We start from the raw sequence: 19,750 nt of genomic DNA, 5'->3' as shown, positions 1-19,750 counted from the left end.
GAAAATATACATAGCCAAAGATACACCATTTCAAAAATTTCTACATGCACAATTCAGTGACATCAATTACGTTCTTCCAGTTGTGCTGCTATTCTCACTTTAGATGAAGGTTTACAGAACAAAATAGTTTCTCATTAAACAGTTACAGAACTAACAGCTTTTTGATGTTGTGTTCTCCTATCTAAGAACATGGTATGTCTTGTCATTTATTCAAATTCTAATTGTATTTGTCTATAGTATTCTAAAGTTTTCTTCATGTAGATCTTGTATTTTTCTTACTAAATTTATTCCTAGTTATTTTGTCTGTTACAGATAGCTTAAATAGATTTTTTTCTATTATATCTTTTAACCTGCCTTGTAGATATGAAAGTTATTGATTACTATATATTAATTATATTCCTCACTACATCACTGAATTCTATTATTTATAGCAGTTTTTTAAGATTTATTCTCCCAGATTTACCAAGTATGCAGTTAACATTTACAAAGAGTGATAATGTAATCTCAACCATTCCCAGTTTTGAATCACTTATTCTTCAGTTTTTTTGTTTGTTTGTTTTTAACAGCATTGGCTAGTACTTCCTGTGCATGTGAATGTCCTGTCTTATTCCTCATTATAATGAGAATGTCCCATTAAAAATTATGTTGGATTTGGGGCCAAGACAGCTGAATTTTATTAAGATACGAGAGTATCCACTTATTCCCATTTTATTGAGGATTTTATCAAGAATGGTGGTTAAACTGTATCAAATACCTTTTCAGTATCAATTGTTTCGACTGTTTTTTTCTTCAGCTCTACTGATATGATTAATATATGATTAGAATTCCTAATATTGAACATCTATCCATTTACTACTGGAATAAACTCAGGTTGATTTTGGAATACTCATTTTTTAATGTGCTGCTAAATGATGTTTGCTACTGTTATATTTATGATTTTTAATGTCAATATTCATGAGTGAGACTGGCCAGTTAACTCTGCTTCACGCAGTCTTCGGCATCAGTCAAATTAATTTATTAAAAAGAAATCACTCTTTTCCTTCACTCTGGAACAATGTCAACTATTTGTATCACCAACTCTTGAAAAGCTTTAGTAGAATCCTGTGAAACCATCTGAGGTTGGTGGTTTTTTCAATTAGATGCTGAATTTTGATAAAATTTGTCTTTCTCCCCTGGAAATCAGTCTAAGATATTCTCTCTTTTTAGGTTAATTGCGATAAATTAGAAAATCAGTTTCAACATCACCTATATATCCTCCATCTAACAAAAGATTATATATATGATTCTTATTCCTAATTATAAAATCCTCTACTTAAAAAAAAAGTGTTAGTGATTTCCTATCAGCTGTGCAATAAAAGCAAACTCTGTTACTTTGCATTGCCCCTCTGTGATCCTACCTCAGCCTCCCTCCACCACTACTCCTGTTATCTTTCTTGGTAAACTCAATATGCACCGTATATCCTCTCAACACCTTCTCTGATCCTTCACAACCTCATTTCCAATATGCCTCAGCCACTCACTCCCATGGACATACCCTGGACATTATAGTTATATGATGCCTGAATTGAGATTTTGGAGGTGGTTCAGTGTGATCATTAAGGTTATGTGTCAGCTTGGCTGGGCCATGATTCTCAGTGGTTTGACAGATATGATGTAGTCTGGCAGATGCATAATGATATAATCATCTCCATGATAAAGTCTGATATAATGTGATCATCTCTATGATGGGATCTGCTGTGAGTAGCCAATCAGTTGAAAGGGAGTTTCCTTGGGGGTGTGGTCTGCACCCAATATATATGGACTTTCTGGCAAAGCTCACTGGCTTTTGCTCTGCTCTGGATCTTGCATTCGGCTCATCAGCATCTGACCTCCAGTTCTTGGGACTTGGGTCAACAGCCAAATTTTCAATTTGTCAGCCTTCACAGCTGTAAGCCAGCAGCCTGCCATCTGACTGTGGATCTTGGGTTCATTAGCCCCTGCAGCTACATGAGTTAGGAAAAGCCTCCAGCCTGATGTCTGACACCTGACCCACAGCTTGGGACTTGCCAGCCTCTTCAACCACATGAGCCATTTCCTTTCGATAAATCTCTCTCTCTATATATAATATAAATATGTATGTTTCACTGGTTTTGCTTCTCTAGAGAACCCAGACTGAGACATTCAGTAATTGGTAATCCTACAGAATTTGCTAATGACGTGAAGATAAGAAAAGAGCTAAGGATGTGTCCAAAGTTTTTGACTTAAGCAACTGGTGTCATGGAGTTGTGCTTTACTGAAGTGGGGAAAATTATAAAGGAGCAGGTTGTTTTTTGGAAGAAGGAAGTAGAAATAGCATGTTTTGATTTAGACATGTTTGAGAAATCTGTAAGACATTTAAGTGGAGATGGATAGTAAGCAGATAACTGCATGAGTCTGAACTACAGATATAAATTTAGAGAGACCTCAATGTATGGAACTTAAAATGATGAGACTCAATGAAATCACCCAAGTAGTGAGTCTGTTACAGAGGAACAGGGGTACAAGTGTGAGCACCAGGGTTACACCAACATTTAGATATTTGGAAGAAGATCCAACAAATGGCTGAGAAGCAATGGCTAGTGAGGAGGACGAAGACCAGTAATGTGTGGTGCCATGAAAGCTAAGTAAAATAAAAGAGTTTTGGGAAGAAAAGAATAACAAACTATGTCAAATGCTGCTGAGAGGTTGAGTAAGACGAGGCCTGAGAATTAGCTATTAGATTTGGCAATGTGGCGGTGATTGGTGGACTTAGTGAGAATAGTTTCATCAATGTGCTGGGGACAAAAGTTTGTCTGGAGTGAGTTCAAAGGAGATTGTGAGGAAAGAGAGTGGAGACAGCAAATCTAGACAGTTCTTTGGAGAGGTTTTACTATAAAGAGAAGAAAAATGTGATAGAATTTGGAGGGGGATAAAGGTAAAAGGAGGGTTTCTTTAACATGAGCGAAACTACAGTATGTCTGTATAATACAGTAGTTCCCCCTTATCTGTGATTTCACTTTCCATGGTTTTAGTTACCTGCAGCCAACTGCGTTCTGAAAATATTAAATAGAAAATTTCTGAAATAACCAATTCATAAGTTTTAAATTGCTCACCATTCTGAGTTGTGTGCTAAAATCCGGAGCCATCCCACCTGGACGTGCACCAGCCCTTTGTTCCAGCACATCCGTGCTGTATGCGTGCTACCCACCTGTTAGGCACTTAGTAGCCTTCTCCGGTACCAGATCGACTGCTGCAGTATTGCACTGCTTGTGTTCAAGTAACCCTTATTTTACTTAATAATGGCCCCAAAGCACAAGAGTAATGATGCTGGCAATTCGAGTATGCCAAAGGTATTATTGTTAATCTCTTACTGTGCCCAACTTATAAATTAAACTTTATCATAGGTATGCATGTATAGGAAAAAAACATAGTATGTATAGGGTTTGGGACTATCCGCGGTTTCAGGCAACCACTGGGGATCTTGGAAAGTATTCCCCAGAGATAAGAGAGGACTTAACAGTTAAGACACAATAAAGAGAGAAAATTGTAGGAAGAAAGTCCTTGAGAGGTTGGCCTTACTCATTCCACTAAACAATACTGAATGCCTACTGTATGCCAGGCCCTGTTATCAGCACTTGGGATACAGCAATAAAGACAGTAAGGACTGTTCACCCATTGCAATGGCAGGGAAGTGTGAGTACAGATAGGAAAAGAAGCAAGCAATCTGATAGATTTAATTGTGAAAGGATACAATGTAAGGAAGGATGGGAGAGCAAGAAAGGGAAGTAAAAGAAGAAAGGCAAGATGTAAATAAGCAAAAACATGTATGTAATATGACAACCTTTGTTAAAAGAACTCCCTGACAATATACATTATTTTTAAAAGCTGAAGAAACATTAAAGCCAAGGACATCCTCTCCTTTCCTATAAACTCTGAATTACAGTAGTATGATTACTCAAAAGTAAAGGTTCATTTTTGGTCATTGTCATGACAGGCCTCTTATCCATGGATCACCTGAAGCTATAAAATTGTGGTTAATTATTTATAAATAATGAATGTAAACTTCCCTCGTCCCTTAATTATGTGACACATCAATTCTGGTATTTCTGAAACTAAGACTCTTAAGGAAGACGGCAGATGTGGAAACTTCAAGAGAGCCTCCAGATTCTAAATCTCAGAACGAACATGTTCTTATATGGCTTCTCAACACACCTCAGATTCCCAGTACTATCAAATATTGTTGAATACAGTAGTATTTTCTCCAGTAAGCAGAATTAGATTTGTATCAATTGAGTTAAAAAAAGTCAATGAGTTATGATTAATATCCAAAATACTACTCTACAGTATTTTTATTTTTCATTGCTTATATTACTTTTCAAAAGTGATGTCTTTCTAGTCCAGTTAAAACTATAGCCCAACCTGATTTATGATTTTAATCCTCATCTACCTATATAAAAAGTAGACTTGATTAGCAACATAATCACAAACTATATTTCTGAAGTTACTAAGTAAGAACAGAAATTAAGAAGTATTTTGAAAGACACAATGAAATATATCAAAAACGAATGTAAATTTTTGGCAACACCAATCTTTCATTAAAGCCATTTAAAAAAGTAATTGGCTTAGAGTCTTAGGATGTAATTTTACTAATGAGTAAAATAGAACTAAGTTTTCAGATAGAATGAGAAGGCTAATAGCACTAACTGGCATTACTCAAAGATGTCTCACATCCATTTGCCTGTCTATCCATCTTGTTTGAGCTATCTTCTAATAAAAATCCATCATGAAGAATAATTCTTTCTTAGTAAATTATCTTAATTCATGCTTACATATTCGGAAATCTGAAAAGTGTTATTTCCACTTCTAGGAATGATTTCTAACTTCATTTAGAAACTTGGCAATAAAAATTCAGATGATTAAAATACTTTCCAAAACTTTTAAAAGTATTATGCAAGGTAATAAGTACTAAGTCAATATGATGGTATAATTTGTTAGTTGACATTTAATGAATACATGTTGCTATTGCTGTGTGCCATCAAGTCAATTCCGACTCATAGTGATCCTATAAGAGAGAGTAGAACTGCCCCACAGGGTTTCCTGAGAGACAGACTACCCAATAAGCAAGGTAAGCGCATGCTTAGGGCATCAACGGAGACACTAGCTGTCCAAAGCAAAGACCCATAGATGCCAAGCAGACAGGACACAAAGAAACGTGAGCGCCGCAGTAGAAGGGAACTGATACCAGCTCCAGTGTGTGAGAATGTGCCAGCCAAAAATGAAGTTCATGCAGGATCATGGGGGCACCCACGCGCAAGGCTGTTTAAGCAACGAGGCCCCTACTGCTTTAACACCTTCCTTGACATCTGTCTCCTATAACCCCCTCCCGTGTAATTGAAACTCCTTATCTCCGTGGGTCTCTTGGGAGTATACTATTTCTTTCTAATAAACATTTACAATTATAGCATTTATTACAAAACAAGCATCAATACTGAAGTATGAGCCATTTAAAAACAAAACTGGTGAAAATCGGTTTTCTGTTGTGGGAGATAAACAGAATTTTACATTGATTGTTGAAACAACTAAGTTCACTGACTCATTTTCTTTGTTGTAGAATACATAGAATATTCATTTTGTAGAAAATGTGGTATATAGTGAAAATCTTAGTACCCTGCATCCACTAAAAATTTCATAATCCACTTCATCTCATTCCACTAAAATGGTATAAGCCACTTTTGCTGTCAATCACTAATACTACAGTTGCATTTTAAAAGAAGTTACATCATGGATAGCTAAGATACACACACATATATATGTGTATATTCATCTAACTCACGTAGCCTGTTTGAATGTGTGAGTAAAAGCAGAGGAGGGTGTACCACAGATTACTGGTGTTTAGGGCCCTCACATGCCTTAATTTGGCCCTGGATTTCCTAGGCTGTAATCTTTACAGGGGAAACCCTGGTGAGTACTGGTTAAGAGCTACGGCTGCTAACCAAAATGTCTGCAGTTCGAATCCACCGGACACTCCTTGGAAACCCTATAGGGCAGTTCTACTCTGTCCTATAGGGTCGCTATGAGTTGGAAATGACTCGACGGCAACAGGTTTGTTTTTTTTTTTGTTATCTTTATAGGACCAAATTGCCAGGGCTTTTCTCCCACAGAGCAGCCGGTGGGTTCTAACAGCCAACTTCTGGGCTAGCAGCCCAGTCCTTAACCAGTTGCGCCACCAGGGCTCCTTAATGAATAATATTTATAATGAATTAATATATAAAATACAGATACGTATTTGATAAACCAAGAAGATAATTTGATACATATATTTAATTCTGAAACAAATTTCTTAACAGATACTGCCTTGAGAAGACATTCATATCTAATTATTTCAAAAAATGCAAATACAATTCAACTTGGTTCTACATATTAAAAAAGAAAGAAAAAAAAAGTTGCCCTTAAATATCACTAACAATATATCCAATGGTTTCAAAATACTTTCAACCTAGAACAAGTATGAAACAAACAACCATTAACCTGAATTTTACAAATCACAAAGGTATCAAAAAATCACACAGCAGGGAAGGAAGTTAAGACTTGAAAGTGTCTATATGCTTTTGAGGGACCCTGGTGGCACAGTGGTTAAGAGCTTGGCTGCTAGCCAAAAGGTCGGCAGTTCAAACCCACCAACTGCTCCTCGGAAACCCTATGGGGCAGTTTTATCAGTTGGAATCGACTTGAAGGCAACGAGTTTTGATGTGTTTTTGTGAAGGTCCAAACATGAGTAGGGCCAGGAGTCCAGACCTTGTGAGAAAGCCTATAACCCAGACCAACTCTGAAGGAGCCCAGAGAACAGCTCGCCTTCCAGCACACACACTAGAGAAGGCTTTTCCACTGCTCCAATCCTCCATTTTACAGGAGGGTGTGGGCCCCAAGAGGAAATCTATCTAAGGACCCACAATCATCTCCTATCACACTAAGGCACTTAAGGTGGAAACATTTACGTTCTAGGACATGTCATGTCATCTACAATATATGACATATAAAACCCACTAGTGTCGAGTTGATTCCAACTCATAGCGACCCTACAACAGGGGTTCCAAGGCTGTAAATCTTCACAGAAAGCAGAATGCCACATCCTTCTCCCGTGGAGTGGCTGGTGAGTTTGAACCACCTACCTTTTGGTTAGGAGCCGACCGCTTTAACCACTGGAACACTGGGGCTCTTACAATATATGATATATAGGATTATGTATATATATATTTCTTTAACCCAGCTGCTGTTGAGTTGATTCTGACTCATGGCAACCTACATGTAAGTTATCTACTGACTCATTTTCAACAGAGCCTTTTTTTTCTCAGGGGTAATGAGCTGTCCACATTCTCTCACACACGTTTGGGAGGGAGCTGCCTGGAGGTAGGGGTCTGGGGCAATGGCACGTAGGAGTAGAAACAAGTCCATAGAGCTTCATGTCCTGCAGATTTGAGCGTCACAGTAATTAAATATCTACGTGAGAATTTAGAAATGGTTTCCATTTTTCAGAAGATGTTAAGATGTTGCTTTGATAATCAATGCAAAATTGCCACCAAGGAATTCCACATCGCTTGGACAATCACAACTTGGGCAATCATGCTACACCTAGAAACATCTCTATTTCACTAAGCCCCACTATAGACTGAATTTTCCTCCCCTGAGCACCAGCGTAAGGCTAAGAGGTATATCAGGATTAAAAGAATATCACTATATAATTCACCTTCTGATTTTTATTTACCTTACCCATATGAACAATAAAAAAATAAAAGTTTTTAAAACTAAAGACCAGACCAATTTTGAAACAGTTACTTTTCCTATTATAGCATAAGACTTTCTTTGGATATTTAGAGTCCCAAAGGACTAGCTTAGTATGTGAAAATATATTTAAAGAAATATGAAAAACATTCTGTGATAACAACCTGGGTCCAATCTTCATTAGATTACCAAAAAATGATTTCCCATTCTTGATAAACTGTTATATTATTGTTTTCTCTGACTTTATCCATGTGAAGAACAATAAATTTTGAATAATGTTCTCCAGCCAAAAGACATTTATGTATTGATCTAATTCCACTAAAAGTTCTTAGATTAATTAAAAATGGTTCCTGAAAAAGCCATGCTAATCAAAGCTTAATTTAAGTAATGCCAATGTCAGTCCACATTACTTAATAAAATGAAAATAAAACTAAGTCAAAATCTCATAAATTTTTATTCTTTCATTTTTATTCTTACTATTAAGAAAATGTACTTCTCTTAACTACCATCATGGATTGAATTGTGTCCCCCCCAAATATCTATCAGTTTGGCTAGGCCATGATTCCCAGTATTGTGTGATTGTCCATCATTTTGTCATCTGATGATTTTCCTATGTGTTGTAAATCCTAATCTCTGCCTGTGGTTAATAAGGCAAGATTAGATTATGTTAAAGAGGATTAGGGTGGGATTGTAACACCCTAACTAAGGTCATATACTTGATGCAATGTAAAGGGAGTTTCCTTGGGGTGTGGCCTGCACCACCTTTTATCTTACAAGAGATAAGAGGAAAAGGAGGCAAGTAGAGAGTGGGGGACCTCATATTATCAAGAAAGAAGCACCAGGAGCACAGCGTGTCCTTTGGACCCAGGGTTCCTGTGCAGAGAAGCTCCTAGTCCAGGGGAAGATTGATGACAAGACCCTTCCTCCAGAGCCGACAGAGAAAGCCTTCCCCTGAAGGGGAAGCCGACGTCCTGAATTTGGACTTCTAGCCTACCAGACTGTGAGAGAATAAACTTCTGTTTGTTCAGGCCAACCACTTGTAGTATTTCTGTTACAGCAGCACTAGAAAACTAAGACAACTAGTTTATCACAAGAGATGGTGTCTTAGTTATCTAGTGCTGCTGTAACAGAAATATCACAATTGGATGGCTTTAACAAACAGAAATTTACTCTCTCATAGTCTAGAAGGCTAAAAGTACAAATTCAGGGTGCCAGCTCCAGGGGAAGGCTTTCTCTCTCTGGGCTCTAGAGGAAGGTTCTTGTCATCAAACTTCCCCTGGTCTAGGAGCTTCTCCATGCAGGAACTTTGGGTCCAAAGAACATGCTCTGCTCCTGGCACTGCTTTCTTGGTGGTATGAGGTCCCCCGTCACTCTGCTCCTTTCTTTCTTTTATATCTAAAAAGAGATTCACTTTAAGACACAACCTAATCTTGTAGATTTGAGTCCTGCCTCATTAACATAACTGCCTTTAATCTTGCCTCATTAACATCATAGAGGTAGGATTTACAACACATAAGAAAATCACATCAGATGACAAAAAATGGTGGACAGTCACACAATACTGGGAATCATGGCCTAGCCAAGTTGACAGATATTTTGGGGGGATACAATTCAATCCATGACAGATGGTATGAGAAAAAGGGACCCAAATGTAAAATAGCATCTCAAAAGTGAACTGGCCAGTGCTATAAATTAAGAGCCATGGTGGCGCCGTGATTAAGTGCTCAGCTGCTAACTGAAAGGTTGGCAGTTTGAATCCACTAGCCGATCTGCAGGAGAAAGATGTGGCAGTCTGCTACGGTAAAGATTACAGCTTTGGAAACCCTATCGGGCAGTTCTACTCTGTCCTGTTTGGTCGCTATAAGTCCAGACTCAACAGCAATAGGTGGGTTGGGTTACAATGTTAATTAGGAGCCCTGGTGGTGCAATGGTTAAAGCACTTGGCTGCTAACCAAAAGGTCAGTGGTTTGAACCCACCAGTTCTTCCTAGGGAGAAGATGTGCCAGTCTGCTTCTGTAAAGATTTACAGCCTTGGAAACCCTATGGAGCAGTTCTATCCTATAGGTCACTATGAGTGGGAATCGACTAGACAGCAAAGGGTCATAATGTTAATTGGAGTGCCTGGGAGGTGTAAATGGCTAATGGGCTCTGCTGCTAACCAAAACATTGAAGGTTCAAGTGTATCCAGAGATTCCTCAGAAGAAAGGTCTGGTGATCTACTTCTGAAATATCAACCATTGAAAATGATATGGAGCATAGTTCTACTCTGAGACACGTGAGGTTTACCACCATGAGACTGAATAGACTTAAAGGCAGTTTTTGTTTTTTTAACGTTAATTAAGTAAAGGCACTGCTTATGTTCAATTTATATTAACAACATTGCCCAATTGTGAAACAGTTGCTTTTGTTGTTATACTTGGAGCTCTTCTTTATAATCTAGCTGCGTTCTTGGTCATATGCAAAACAGAACAATAGAAATAACTTCATTTTTTCTACCTAAAGAAAATATTAAAATACACAAATATACTGAATTTTGTCCCTTTAATGAGTCCCTTGAATCCTGACCTTATATTTTTTTGGGTGGGAAAAGGTGTGGGGGACAATGTTAGATGTACAGAAAAGTAGTAGAGATAGTATTTAGAGTTCCTGTGTACCCTCTGCTCAGGTTCCCCTAATGTTAACATCTAACATAATCATGGACATTTGTGAAAACTATGAAATTAACATGGGATAATACTATTAATTAAAAACAGACTTTATTCTGATTTCGCCAGTTTTTCCTCTTCTATCCTTCTTCTGTTCTGGGATCCAATGCAGGATACCATGTTGAATTCAGCAGCCTTACCTTTTGATCCATTTCTTCATCCTCATCTTGATAATCATCACAGAGTGGGCTAGGGTTGGTGGAAAAGGTGGGTCCCTGAGAGTAGTACTGAGAACTTCGGTAGCCATCCCGTCGCAGTTTATCGCATTCTGCAGAGGGCACAGGTGGAAGGGAAGAAAGGGCATGAAAAACATGAATTTGTTTTCTCCTCTTCTATTAATCATTTCTACTAATATTTTCAGGAGTCCCTGGGTAGAACAAATGGTTAAATGCTTGACTACTACCTGAAAGGCTGGCAGTTCAAACCTGTCCAGAAGCGCCTTGGAAGACAGGCCTGGTGATCTGCTTCTGAAAGGTTGAAAACCCTATGGAGCAGTTCTACTCTGCACTCATGGGTTGCCAGGAGTTGGAATCACTTCTAAGGCAACCAACAATGGTAATATTTTCCTAGGCGTAATAGATTAAAAATTAATAATAATATTAGTAATAAAAACGATGATGAAAATGACTAAGAATTTTTAAAGCACCTACTACACACTACATGGGGTGCATTGGTGGTTCAGTGGGAGAATTCTCTCCTTTCATGTGGGAGACCTGGGTTCGATTCCCAGCCAATGCACCTTACGCACAGCCACCACTGTCTGTTGGTGGAGGCTTGTGTGTTGCTAAGATGCTGAACAGGTTTCAGCAGAGCTTCCAGACTAAGATGGAGCAGGAAGAAAGGCCAGTGAAAACCCTAGGATAATAACAGGACTGGGCAGAGTTTTGTTCCATTGTACGTGGGATCACCTTGAGTTGAGGGTCGACTTGATGGCAGGTAACAACAACATACCACATACTTGGTATATATAAACTTTAAATGGATTATCTTCTTTAGACTTCATAGTAACCCTAGGAGGCAGATACTCATTAACTCTATTTTACACACAAGGAAACTGAAGTTTAGGGTAATTGAATTATTTACTCTGAAATGTGTACACTTAAGCAGTAGACCCAGAATTTGAAGCTAGAGTCTGAATTAATATACCAAAACTTTGGATATACAAAACGATTGATTATGTAATTCCACATAAAAAATACAAGTAATTCTCCAGCTGTGCTTGTTTCCTAGACTCATCGGCTAGAAGAGACATGAGAGATCACCAATTATAATGCCCTCATTTTATTTTTAGTTCTCAATTTAACTTTGATGCCAAACCGCCTATAAACACTATGTGGAATTTAATATGAAGCCAGGTCGCAGCTGGAGAAGTCTGCCAGACCCACGGAAGAATGTCTGGCACCATACAGTGGAAGGGGGCATGGTGCTGGGGATCACAGTGGAACTGGGGTCACAGGCCATTGGGAGACTAGCAATTCTCCTTAAGGAGAAGCCCATTACACTGATTACTCTCATTACTGGGGTCAACTGTAGATAAAAAAACTTCTAATGGCTTCTAAAAACACGCCAGAAGCTTTACTATTATGCAGATACCATGTACCTTAGAGGAGCCTTTGCCTACCCAAAGGATGCACCACAGGGTTTCCTTAAATGTTCAGCTTTCTGAAGAAACAGAAAATATGTTTCATCTTTGTAAAAGTTTCCTTTTTGCACAGCTTTACAAAACTAAACACCTAAAGGCACAGAAGGAGCCCTGCTGGCACAATGGTTAAGCACTTGGCTGCTAACCAAAAGGTTGATAGTTCAAGCCCACCCAGCAGCTCCACAGGAAAAAGACCTGGCAATCTGCTTTCATAAAGATCACAGCCTAGAAAACCCTATGGGGCAGTACCACTCTGTCACATGGTGTCACAATGAGTTGAAATTGACTCAATGGCGCTAAAAAACAACAACAAAGGCAGAGGACTAAACTAGCACATCTTCAGAGCTGCTTTCTAACACTAGGATGCACACTTCTTCCTCAGAGAACAGACAAGCAGCCACTTTAGTTGAGGGATAAAAATTCTCCAATCAAGAGATAGAAAATTCTCATTCTCCTCAGCTACTTTCCATCCCTCTTCTACCTCACAGTGGGAATGGATGGAGGTTTACAATCCAGAAGTGCAAGTCAAATTCAACAAAATTCCCACGGAAACAAAGTCATAAGAATCTATCAGAATGCCATACTAACTAAAAAATGCATAATTAATCACAAGACAGCTAAATACTACTATTTCAGTTGCTTATAGACTAAATAATTTGTGGGCTGGGTTGGTAACCACATAACTGGTAACAATAATTAAAACAGAAAAGTAATTTTGGAAACTTCCAGAACACATTTTTTATTGAGGATTTCAATGGGAAATATTTTCATTTTTTCCATTTGACAATTTCTCTAAATGCACAGTACAATAAGAATCTATACTCTTACTCTATAGAGATAATGCTAATTAAGTATGATTATTAGTTCTCAAATGGTGTTCTCTGCAGAATTCTGGGATTCTGCAAATATTTGACTTGATTTTCTTTAAGTAACTAGCTTAACGCTAGGATTAAAATAAAACACTGAAGTTTAATAGTTTCACAACCAAATTTTAACACGACGCAGGGAATTAATTCATTAACTTGTGCTGCTAAATTAACTTTCCTGTGGTCCTAAAAATAAAGTTTATTCCTCCTCTCTGTAAAACCGAAGTCTCCTAAGAATTCAGGGTGAGTCTTATAAAACAATCAACAAACACTGTTACCACCTGCAGCTACTTATCTGTGTATAAACGCTTTCAAATACTTGACAAACAAAACATAATGCAGATAAAATGGAAGCCAAGGCCCTTTAAAGACCAAGTCCTTTTGTGGTTCAAATTGTCTCTCCCTCCCTCACTAATTAACTCTATAATAAATGTAAGTTTAAACTTATAACACGTATAAATACTTAAACATTACTTTTTAAAATTTACTTTATGTATCGGGTACCAAGGAAGACTGTTCGTAAAAGATTCCTCTACTAGGAAATAAACAAGCTGTGGTGGCGCAAACAGTTAAGCACTGGCTGCTAACTGAAAGGTTGATGATTCAAACCCACCCAGCTGCTCCGTGGGAGAAAGACCTGGCAATCTGCTTCCATAAAGATTGTTGTTGCTGTTGCCAGCTGCTGTCAAGTCGATTTTGACTCATAGTGGCCCTATATGACAGAGTAGAACTGCCCCATAGGGTTTTCTAGGCTGTGATCTTTACGGGGGCAGATCGCCGGGTCTTTCTTCCGTGGAGTAGGCAGGTTGGTTTGAACTATGACCTTTTGGTTAGCAGCCAAGTACTAAACAATCGTGCCACCAGGGTTCCTTTTGTTGTGAGGATTATAGCCAAGAAAACTCAACCGGGCAATTCTATTCTTTTTTAAAAAATATATATATAATTTATTTTGTTAAGAATATACACAACAGAACACAGAAAATACACCAATTCAACAGTTTCTACATGTACAATTAAGTGACACTGATTACATTCTTCAAGTGGTGCAACCATCCTCACCCTACTATTCTGATTGTTCATCCTCCATTAACATAAACTCACTACCCCCCAAGCTTCCTATCTAACCTTTCAAGTTGCTGTTGTCACTTTGCTCCCGTAGCTCCCGTATAGATAGTTCTTTAAAACAGCACAATGCTCACGGCAGACATTCTTTACTAGTAAAGTATTACTTGGTTCGAAGAAGAATTCAGGGGATAGTTTTGGTTTAAGGTTTAAAAAGTATCTCAGGGCAATAGTTTCAGGGGTCATCCAGCCTCCAGACCTCCAAAAAGTCTGGAATCCATGAGAATTTCAAATTCTGTTCTGCCTTCTCCTCCTTTTTGATCTGTAAAAGACCCTTTGATTGAAATGTTCAGTAATGGTAGCCAGGCACTATCCACTTCTTCTGGTCTCATGGCTAAAGAGGCAGTTGTTCATGGAAGCAATTAGCCACATATTCCATTTCCTCCTCCTAAACCTCACTTTCCTTCCTCTGTTGCTCCAGGTAAATAGAGACCAATTGTTGTGCCCTGGATGGTCGCTTGCAAGCTTTTAAGACCCCAGAGGTATTATGCAATGAACTAGGATGTAGAACAGAAGCACTAAACACGTTATTAGGCCAATTAACTGGGATGTCCCATGAAACCATGACCCTAAACCTCCAAACCAAGGAATCGAATCCCAAATAGATGGTGTTTGGTTGTACATAAGCAGCCTCAGCAGCTACTCTTTTCTTTTGTTGTTGCTGTCAATATATCTATCACACAACGTTTGCCAATAGAGCTTTTTACAGCTGTACAACTTATTGACAGCAATTACATTAATCAGCTGTGCAACCCTACCCTTACTCAATGTGATTTTCCATTATCGTAAACCAGTATTCCACAAGCATTAACCCTCCTTTCCTCTTCACTCCTGCCCTTGGTAACCATTTTTCTCCCTCTATATTTGCCTATTCTAGTATTTTTATATAAGTGAGGTCATAAAATATTTGTCATTTTGTGATTAACTTTTTTCACTCAGCATGTCTTCAAGCTCCATCCATATTGTAGCACGTATCAAGACTTACTCTCATTACTAGTTGAGTAGTATTCCATTGGATGTACGTACAACATTTTGTTTATCCATTCATCCATTGATGAGTATTTAGGTTGTTTCCACCTTTCGGCTATTGTGAATAGTGCTGCAATGAACATTGGTACATAAGCATCTGTTTGAGTCTCTGTTTTCAAGTCTCTTGGATATATACCTAGGAGTGCAATTGCTGGGTCATATGGTAGCTCTATTTTTAGTTTTCTGAGGAACTGTCACACTGTCTTCCATAATGGCTGTACCATTTTGCATCCCCAACAGCAATGGATAAGGGTTCCAATTTCCTCACGTCCTTGTCAATGTTTGTGATTTTCTATTTTTTTAATCTTAGTCATTCTAGTGGGAGTGAAATGGTATCTTATTGTGGTTTTGATCTGCATCTCTCTGAAGGCTAATGACCCTGAGCACATTTTCCTGTGTTTGTTGGGCATCTGAATGTGCTCTTTGGTGAAATGTCAATTCAAGTCCTTTGCCCATTTTATGATTGGGTTAATTTGTCTTATTGTTGTTAAGTTGTTGAAGTTTTACATATATTTTGGTTATTAGATTATTAGACATGTGGTTTCTGAAAATATTCTCCAAGTTGATAGCTTATCTTTTCACTTTTTTGGGTCAAGTCTTCTGATGAAAAAAAGTTTTTAATTTTTATGAGGTCCCATTTATTTATTTTGTCTTCTGCTATTTGTGCTTTTGTTGTTATTATTTTGTTACTATATTAGATAATCCATTGTCAAAAGCTAGGCCCAATAGCATTGCCCCTGCATTTTCTTCTAAGAATTTTATGGTTTTAGTTTTCATATCTAGGTCCTGACCTAAGGTGTGCTTGACCAAAGCCATGGTTTTTTCAATCGCCTCACATCCATGTGAAAGCTGGACGATGAATAAGGAAGACCGAAGATGAACTGATGCCTCTGAATTACGGTGCTGGCGAAGAATATTTAATATACCATAGACTGCCAAAAAAGAACGAACAAATCCATCTTGGAAGAAGTACAACCAGAATGCTCCTTAGAAGCAAGGATGGCGAGACTATGTCTCATATACTCTGGACATGTTATCAGGAGGAATCAGTCCCTGGAGAAGAACATCGGGCTTGGTAAAGTAGAGGGTCAGCAAAAAAGAGAAAGACTCTCAACGAAATGGACTGACACAGTGGCTGCAACAATGGGCTCAAGCATGACAATGATTGTGAGGATGGCGCAGGAGCTGGCAGTTTTTCATTCTGCTGTACACAGGGTCACTGTGAGTCGGAACCGACTCGACCGCACATAACAGCAACAACAACATCTAGGTCCTTAATCCACTTTGAATTTGTTTTTGTGTATGCTGTGAAGCATGGACCCTGTTTCACTTTTCTGCATGTGGAAATCCGATTTTCCCAGCACCATATATTGAAGAGATTCTTCTTTCCTCATTGAATGTTCTTAGCACCCTTGTCAAAAATCGCTTGACCATAGATGTGTGGGTTTATTTCTGGTCTCTCAATTCTAGCAGTTCTACTCTTGTCACATGGGATCACTATGGGTTGAAATCAACTTGATGGCACCTAACAACAACACCTACTAGGAAATAAGGGAAGACTGCTGGGCTTAGATAATCTCTAAAGACTATCTTAGGTCTCATATTCTTGGCAATGATACTAAAAAATAGACAACATAGCCCGACATGCTAAATCTTACAAAACCAAAGATTGCAAACTTGCTATCCAAACATCTGAATGCATGAAAGTCTGGCAACTTTTAGTATTTCCAGTGTGTCACCTTTCTGAGCCCAGTTTAAAGGACAATGCATCTTTTTTCCACTATGATGTTTAATACTCATGTCACAGAAATGTTTAAATAGTAGTATAATAACTGAAATATGATGCTGAGTCTAAGATTAAACCGGGCAGTGCAGATTTATGGCAGATAACCAATTTTTTTTTTCACTCTTATCTAATTTCTGAAATCTAGTAAAGTCGTCAAATTTCATTGTTACTTATCCTATTCCAACTCCAGGGGAATTCTAGGAAAATTTCCTCTTGCCAAGTTGCAACATATCTGTTTCTAAAACCATGGCTTTGTTCATTAAGAATGGAGTTTATTGTCTGGAGGGTGAGACATAAGTAAAAGCAAGCCATCATGAATAAACAAAGACTGCAAACATTAAACTGAGGGAGGAACTGCAAGGCAGAGTATAATTTAATGCCAGGTTACACCAGCAACTAAAGGCTAAAAACAAGTATAACAGAAGATCTACCTTGAACACATATAACACAGTAAGAAATTTAGAGTAAAATTACGTCTATTGTTCTCACAGTACTGCTTGGAAAAAAAAAAAAGGACACTGCTTGTGTCCTCTGGTTTCCCAACCACAAATTTCTTCCTCTTTCCTTCTTTGTCGAACTTTTTTTTTTTTTTTTTGTAGCACAAGGACGATGGACAAACATTTCTTGGTAGACCAAAATTTTAAATATAGAAAGAAAAAAAAAAATCATAGAACTAGATGGTCCTCTGACCATCTTATAAATTTAATAACCTTTATATATAAAGCTGTTTTTTAGGCTTTTCATTTTAATATTTTAGACATGTTAAGAGAGTCTACTGCAAGAAGCTTTAAATAGTTATTTTTCAAAATAATTTTCTCTACTGGAAATCTCTGTTGAGTTTCCACATTCTATGATATTCTTCCTAAATTTCCTGAATCAGTCACAATGAGCTAGACTATGCAGCAGCTACAGAGTTCCAAAATCTCAGTGGCTTAACACGACCAGAAGTTTCTTTCTTGCTCATTCTGTTCATCCAGGCTGAGCTGGTAGGGGGCTCTGCTCACAGCAGTCACTCAGGGAACATACAGATGAAGTTCCATGTCAACTTGTACTTCCATGATCACACGTGGCAGTGTGGTGAGAACGTGGTTCACCTCACCCTGGCTCCTAGAACTTCTGCTCAGAAGTTACAGGTGTTATTTTTGTTCCTATTTCACTGGACAAAACAAGCCCTGGAGCCTGATCTGACTTCAAAGGCGTAAGAAAAGTGCAATCCTATTGCAAACACAAGGAAGGGAAATTGAATATTTGTAAATAGCTCTAACGACTCCACAAAACAGAAATAGCATTGAATCTAAAATTTTCCAGATTCTTGTTCTTGATTCTCTCAACAGTTATTTAATGTTTATTTCCAGTTCCTGAATGAGGTTGAGAGCCTTTTGATATGAACTGGCAGCCTGCAATGAAAAGGCTTGTGGGTTACAATATGGGCATTGACTTTTATTATGTATGAGGCGTCTGGAGACTTTGAAAAGATAAGTGACATGATCTAACTTGTGTTTAACAACTTCCTCCTGCCCATCCCCTTCCCCAAGATTCTAGGGCCAGCTCAAAACTAAACACACATATATATAAATTCAAAATAAACCACAATAAATTTGAATGTTAACTATATGAAGAAAAAGCAAATCAGAGCACGTCACTTTTACATTCACTTAGTGATGCTAGTAAAAGTACACGGGCATTTTTACCATAGATTTATATAACTGGTTATAACTGATTTTTTAAATATATACAAGTCCAAGAGAGAAAACGTACTATGCAGTAAAATTTTTCCTAAGTTTGTTATAAAGATATTGAAATACACTCTAACGAGGGAAAAAAAAGTTATCAAGTTAATTACATGGTTAGAGCTATATTGCTTTTAACAAGTCTGACGTCCTTAAATGACAGTAGAAGGAAAAGAAGTGACAGAAATTGAATGCAAAGTGGAAATAAAAACAACAAGGAAAAAACTGTGGTAAGATGAGTGGATGCTAAAGGAAAAAAGTTACAGAAATTTGCTCACTTGTTAGACAGGATGAGAAAGAAGAGAAAGGAGCAAGGAAAGAAGTATTTGAAACAAGTACTACTGCATTGAAAGGCAGAAGGTCCAGTTAGTTAAGTAGGCTATTTAGTCATTTTTCAGGTTGTCTGGGTAGTGTTGGTGTATATGAGTACGAATTTGCAGTGCGGTTAATTACTTTTGCATGTGCCCTTTCTAGCCATGGTTTTGTAACTCCCACCCAGGTGATTGGACAGGACCATGTGATAGGGTAATTGTGGCCTAACAAGGAGACTGGTCAGTTTTGCCTTAAAAGAGGGTCAATTTCAGAGCAGATAGAAGATTCCTACCACCACCAAGGAAGAACAGCCAGGAGCATAGAGAGCGACCTTTGGACCTAGGATCCCCACGCTGAGAAACTCCTGGAAGCAGGAGACCGAGAAAGACAGAGCAAGCTGTAACCTTAAAGATGGTGAGAAGTGGTGGCAGGAAAGGCCTGACAGCAGAAACCCAGCAGCAGGAGACAGTGTGGTGGGCTTCCTGGCCCACAGAGAGAGAAAGCTGAGTGCCTTTGGGCAGAGGCCAAGGGCCAGGAAGAGGTGTGCCTGCAAGTACAGCTGGGGAGAGGCTGTCCTGATGGAAGAACTGTATCCTGAGAGTTCTGAGCCAGAATTGTAACCTGTTACTTCCCTAATAAACCCCAGAGTTGTGAGCGTGGTCTATGAGTTCTGTTTGGCCATTGCAATGAATAATCGAACCCAGCAGAGAAGTAGAGAGTGCTGTGGGAGGCATAGTTAGTGTCAGAATTGGTAAAGATGGCGGAGAGAGAAGACAAGTCTG

At 38.3% G+C, this 19,750-nt stretch overlaps 1 protein-coding gene and 1 non-coding gene across 3 annotated transcripts in view; one reads left to right on the top strand and one right to left on the bottom strand.

Annotated features, from left to right (window-relative positions):
- Window positions 1-19,750, bottom strand: part of NHSL1 (NHS like 1) — a 168,929-nt gene that overhangs the window by 36,412 nt on the left and 112,767 nt on the right. For both annotated transcript variants that reach the window (XM_004368879.2, XM_004368880.2), the window contains exon 3: window positions 10,622-10,749. In XM_004368879.2, coding sequence (XP_004368936.1) covers window positions 10,622-10,749 — 128 coding nt within the window. The remainder of the gene's footprint in view (window positions 1-10,621; window positions 10,750-19,750) is intronic.
- TRNAE-UUC (transfer RNA glutamic acid (anticodon UUC)) lies at window positions 11,149-11,219 on the top strand. The gene has a single exon. It is a non-coding gene; the product is annotated as a tRNA-Glu (tRNA).

This window comes from Trichechus manatus, unplaced genomic scaffold (genome assembly GCF_000243295.1).
Source record: "Trichechus manatus latirostris isolate Lorelei unplaced genomic scaffold, TriManLat1.0 scaffold00002, whole genome shotgun sequence".
Lineage (NCBI taxonomy): Eukaryota > Metazoa > Chordata > Mammalia > Sirenia > Trichechidae > Trichechus > Trichechus manatus.
The sequence above is the reverse complement of the archived record's forward strand: the minus strand, read 5'-3'. Positions and strand labels throughout refer to the sequence as shown.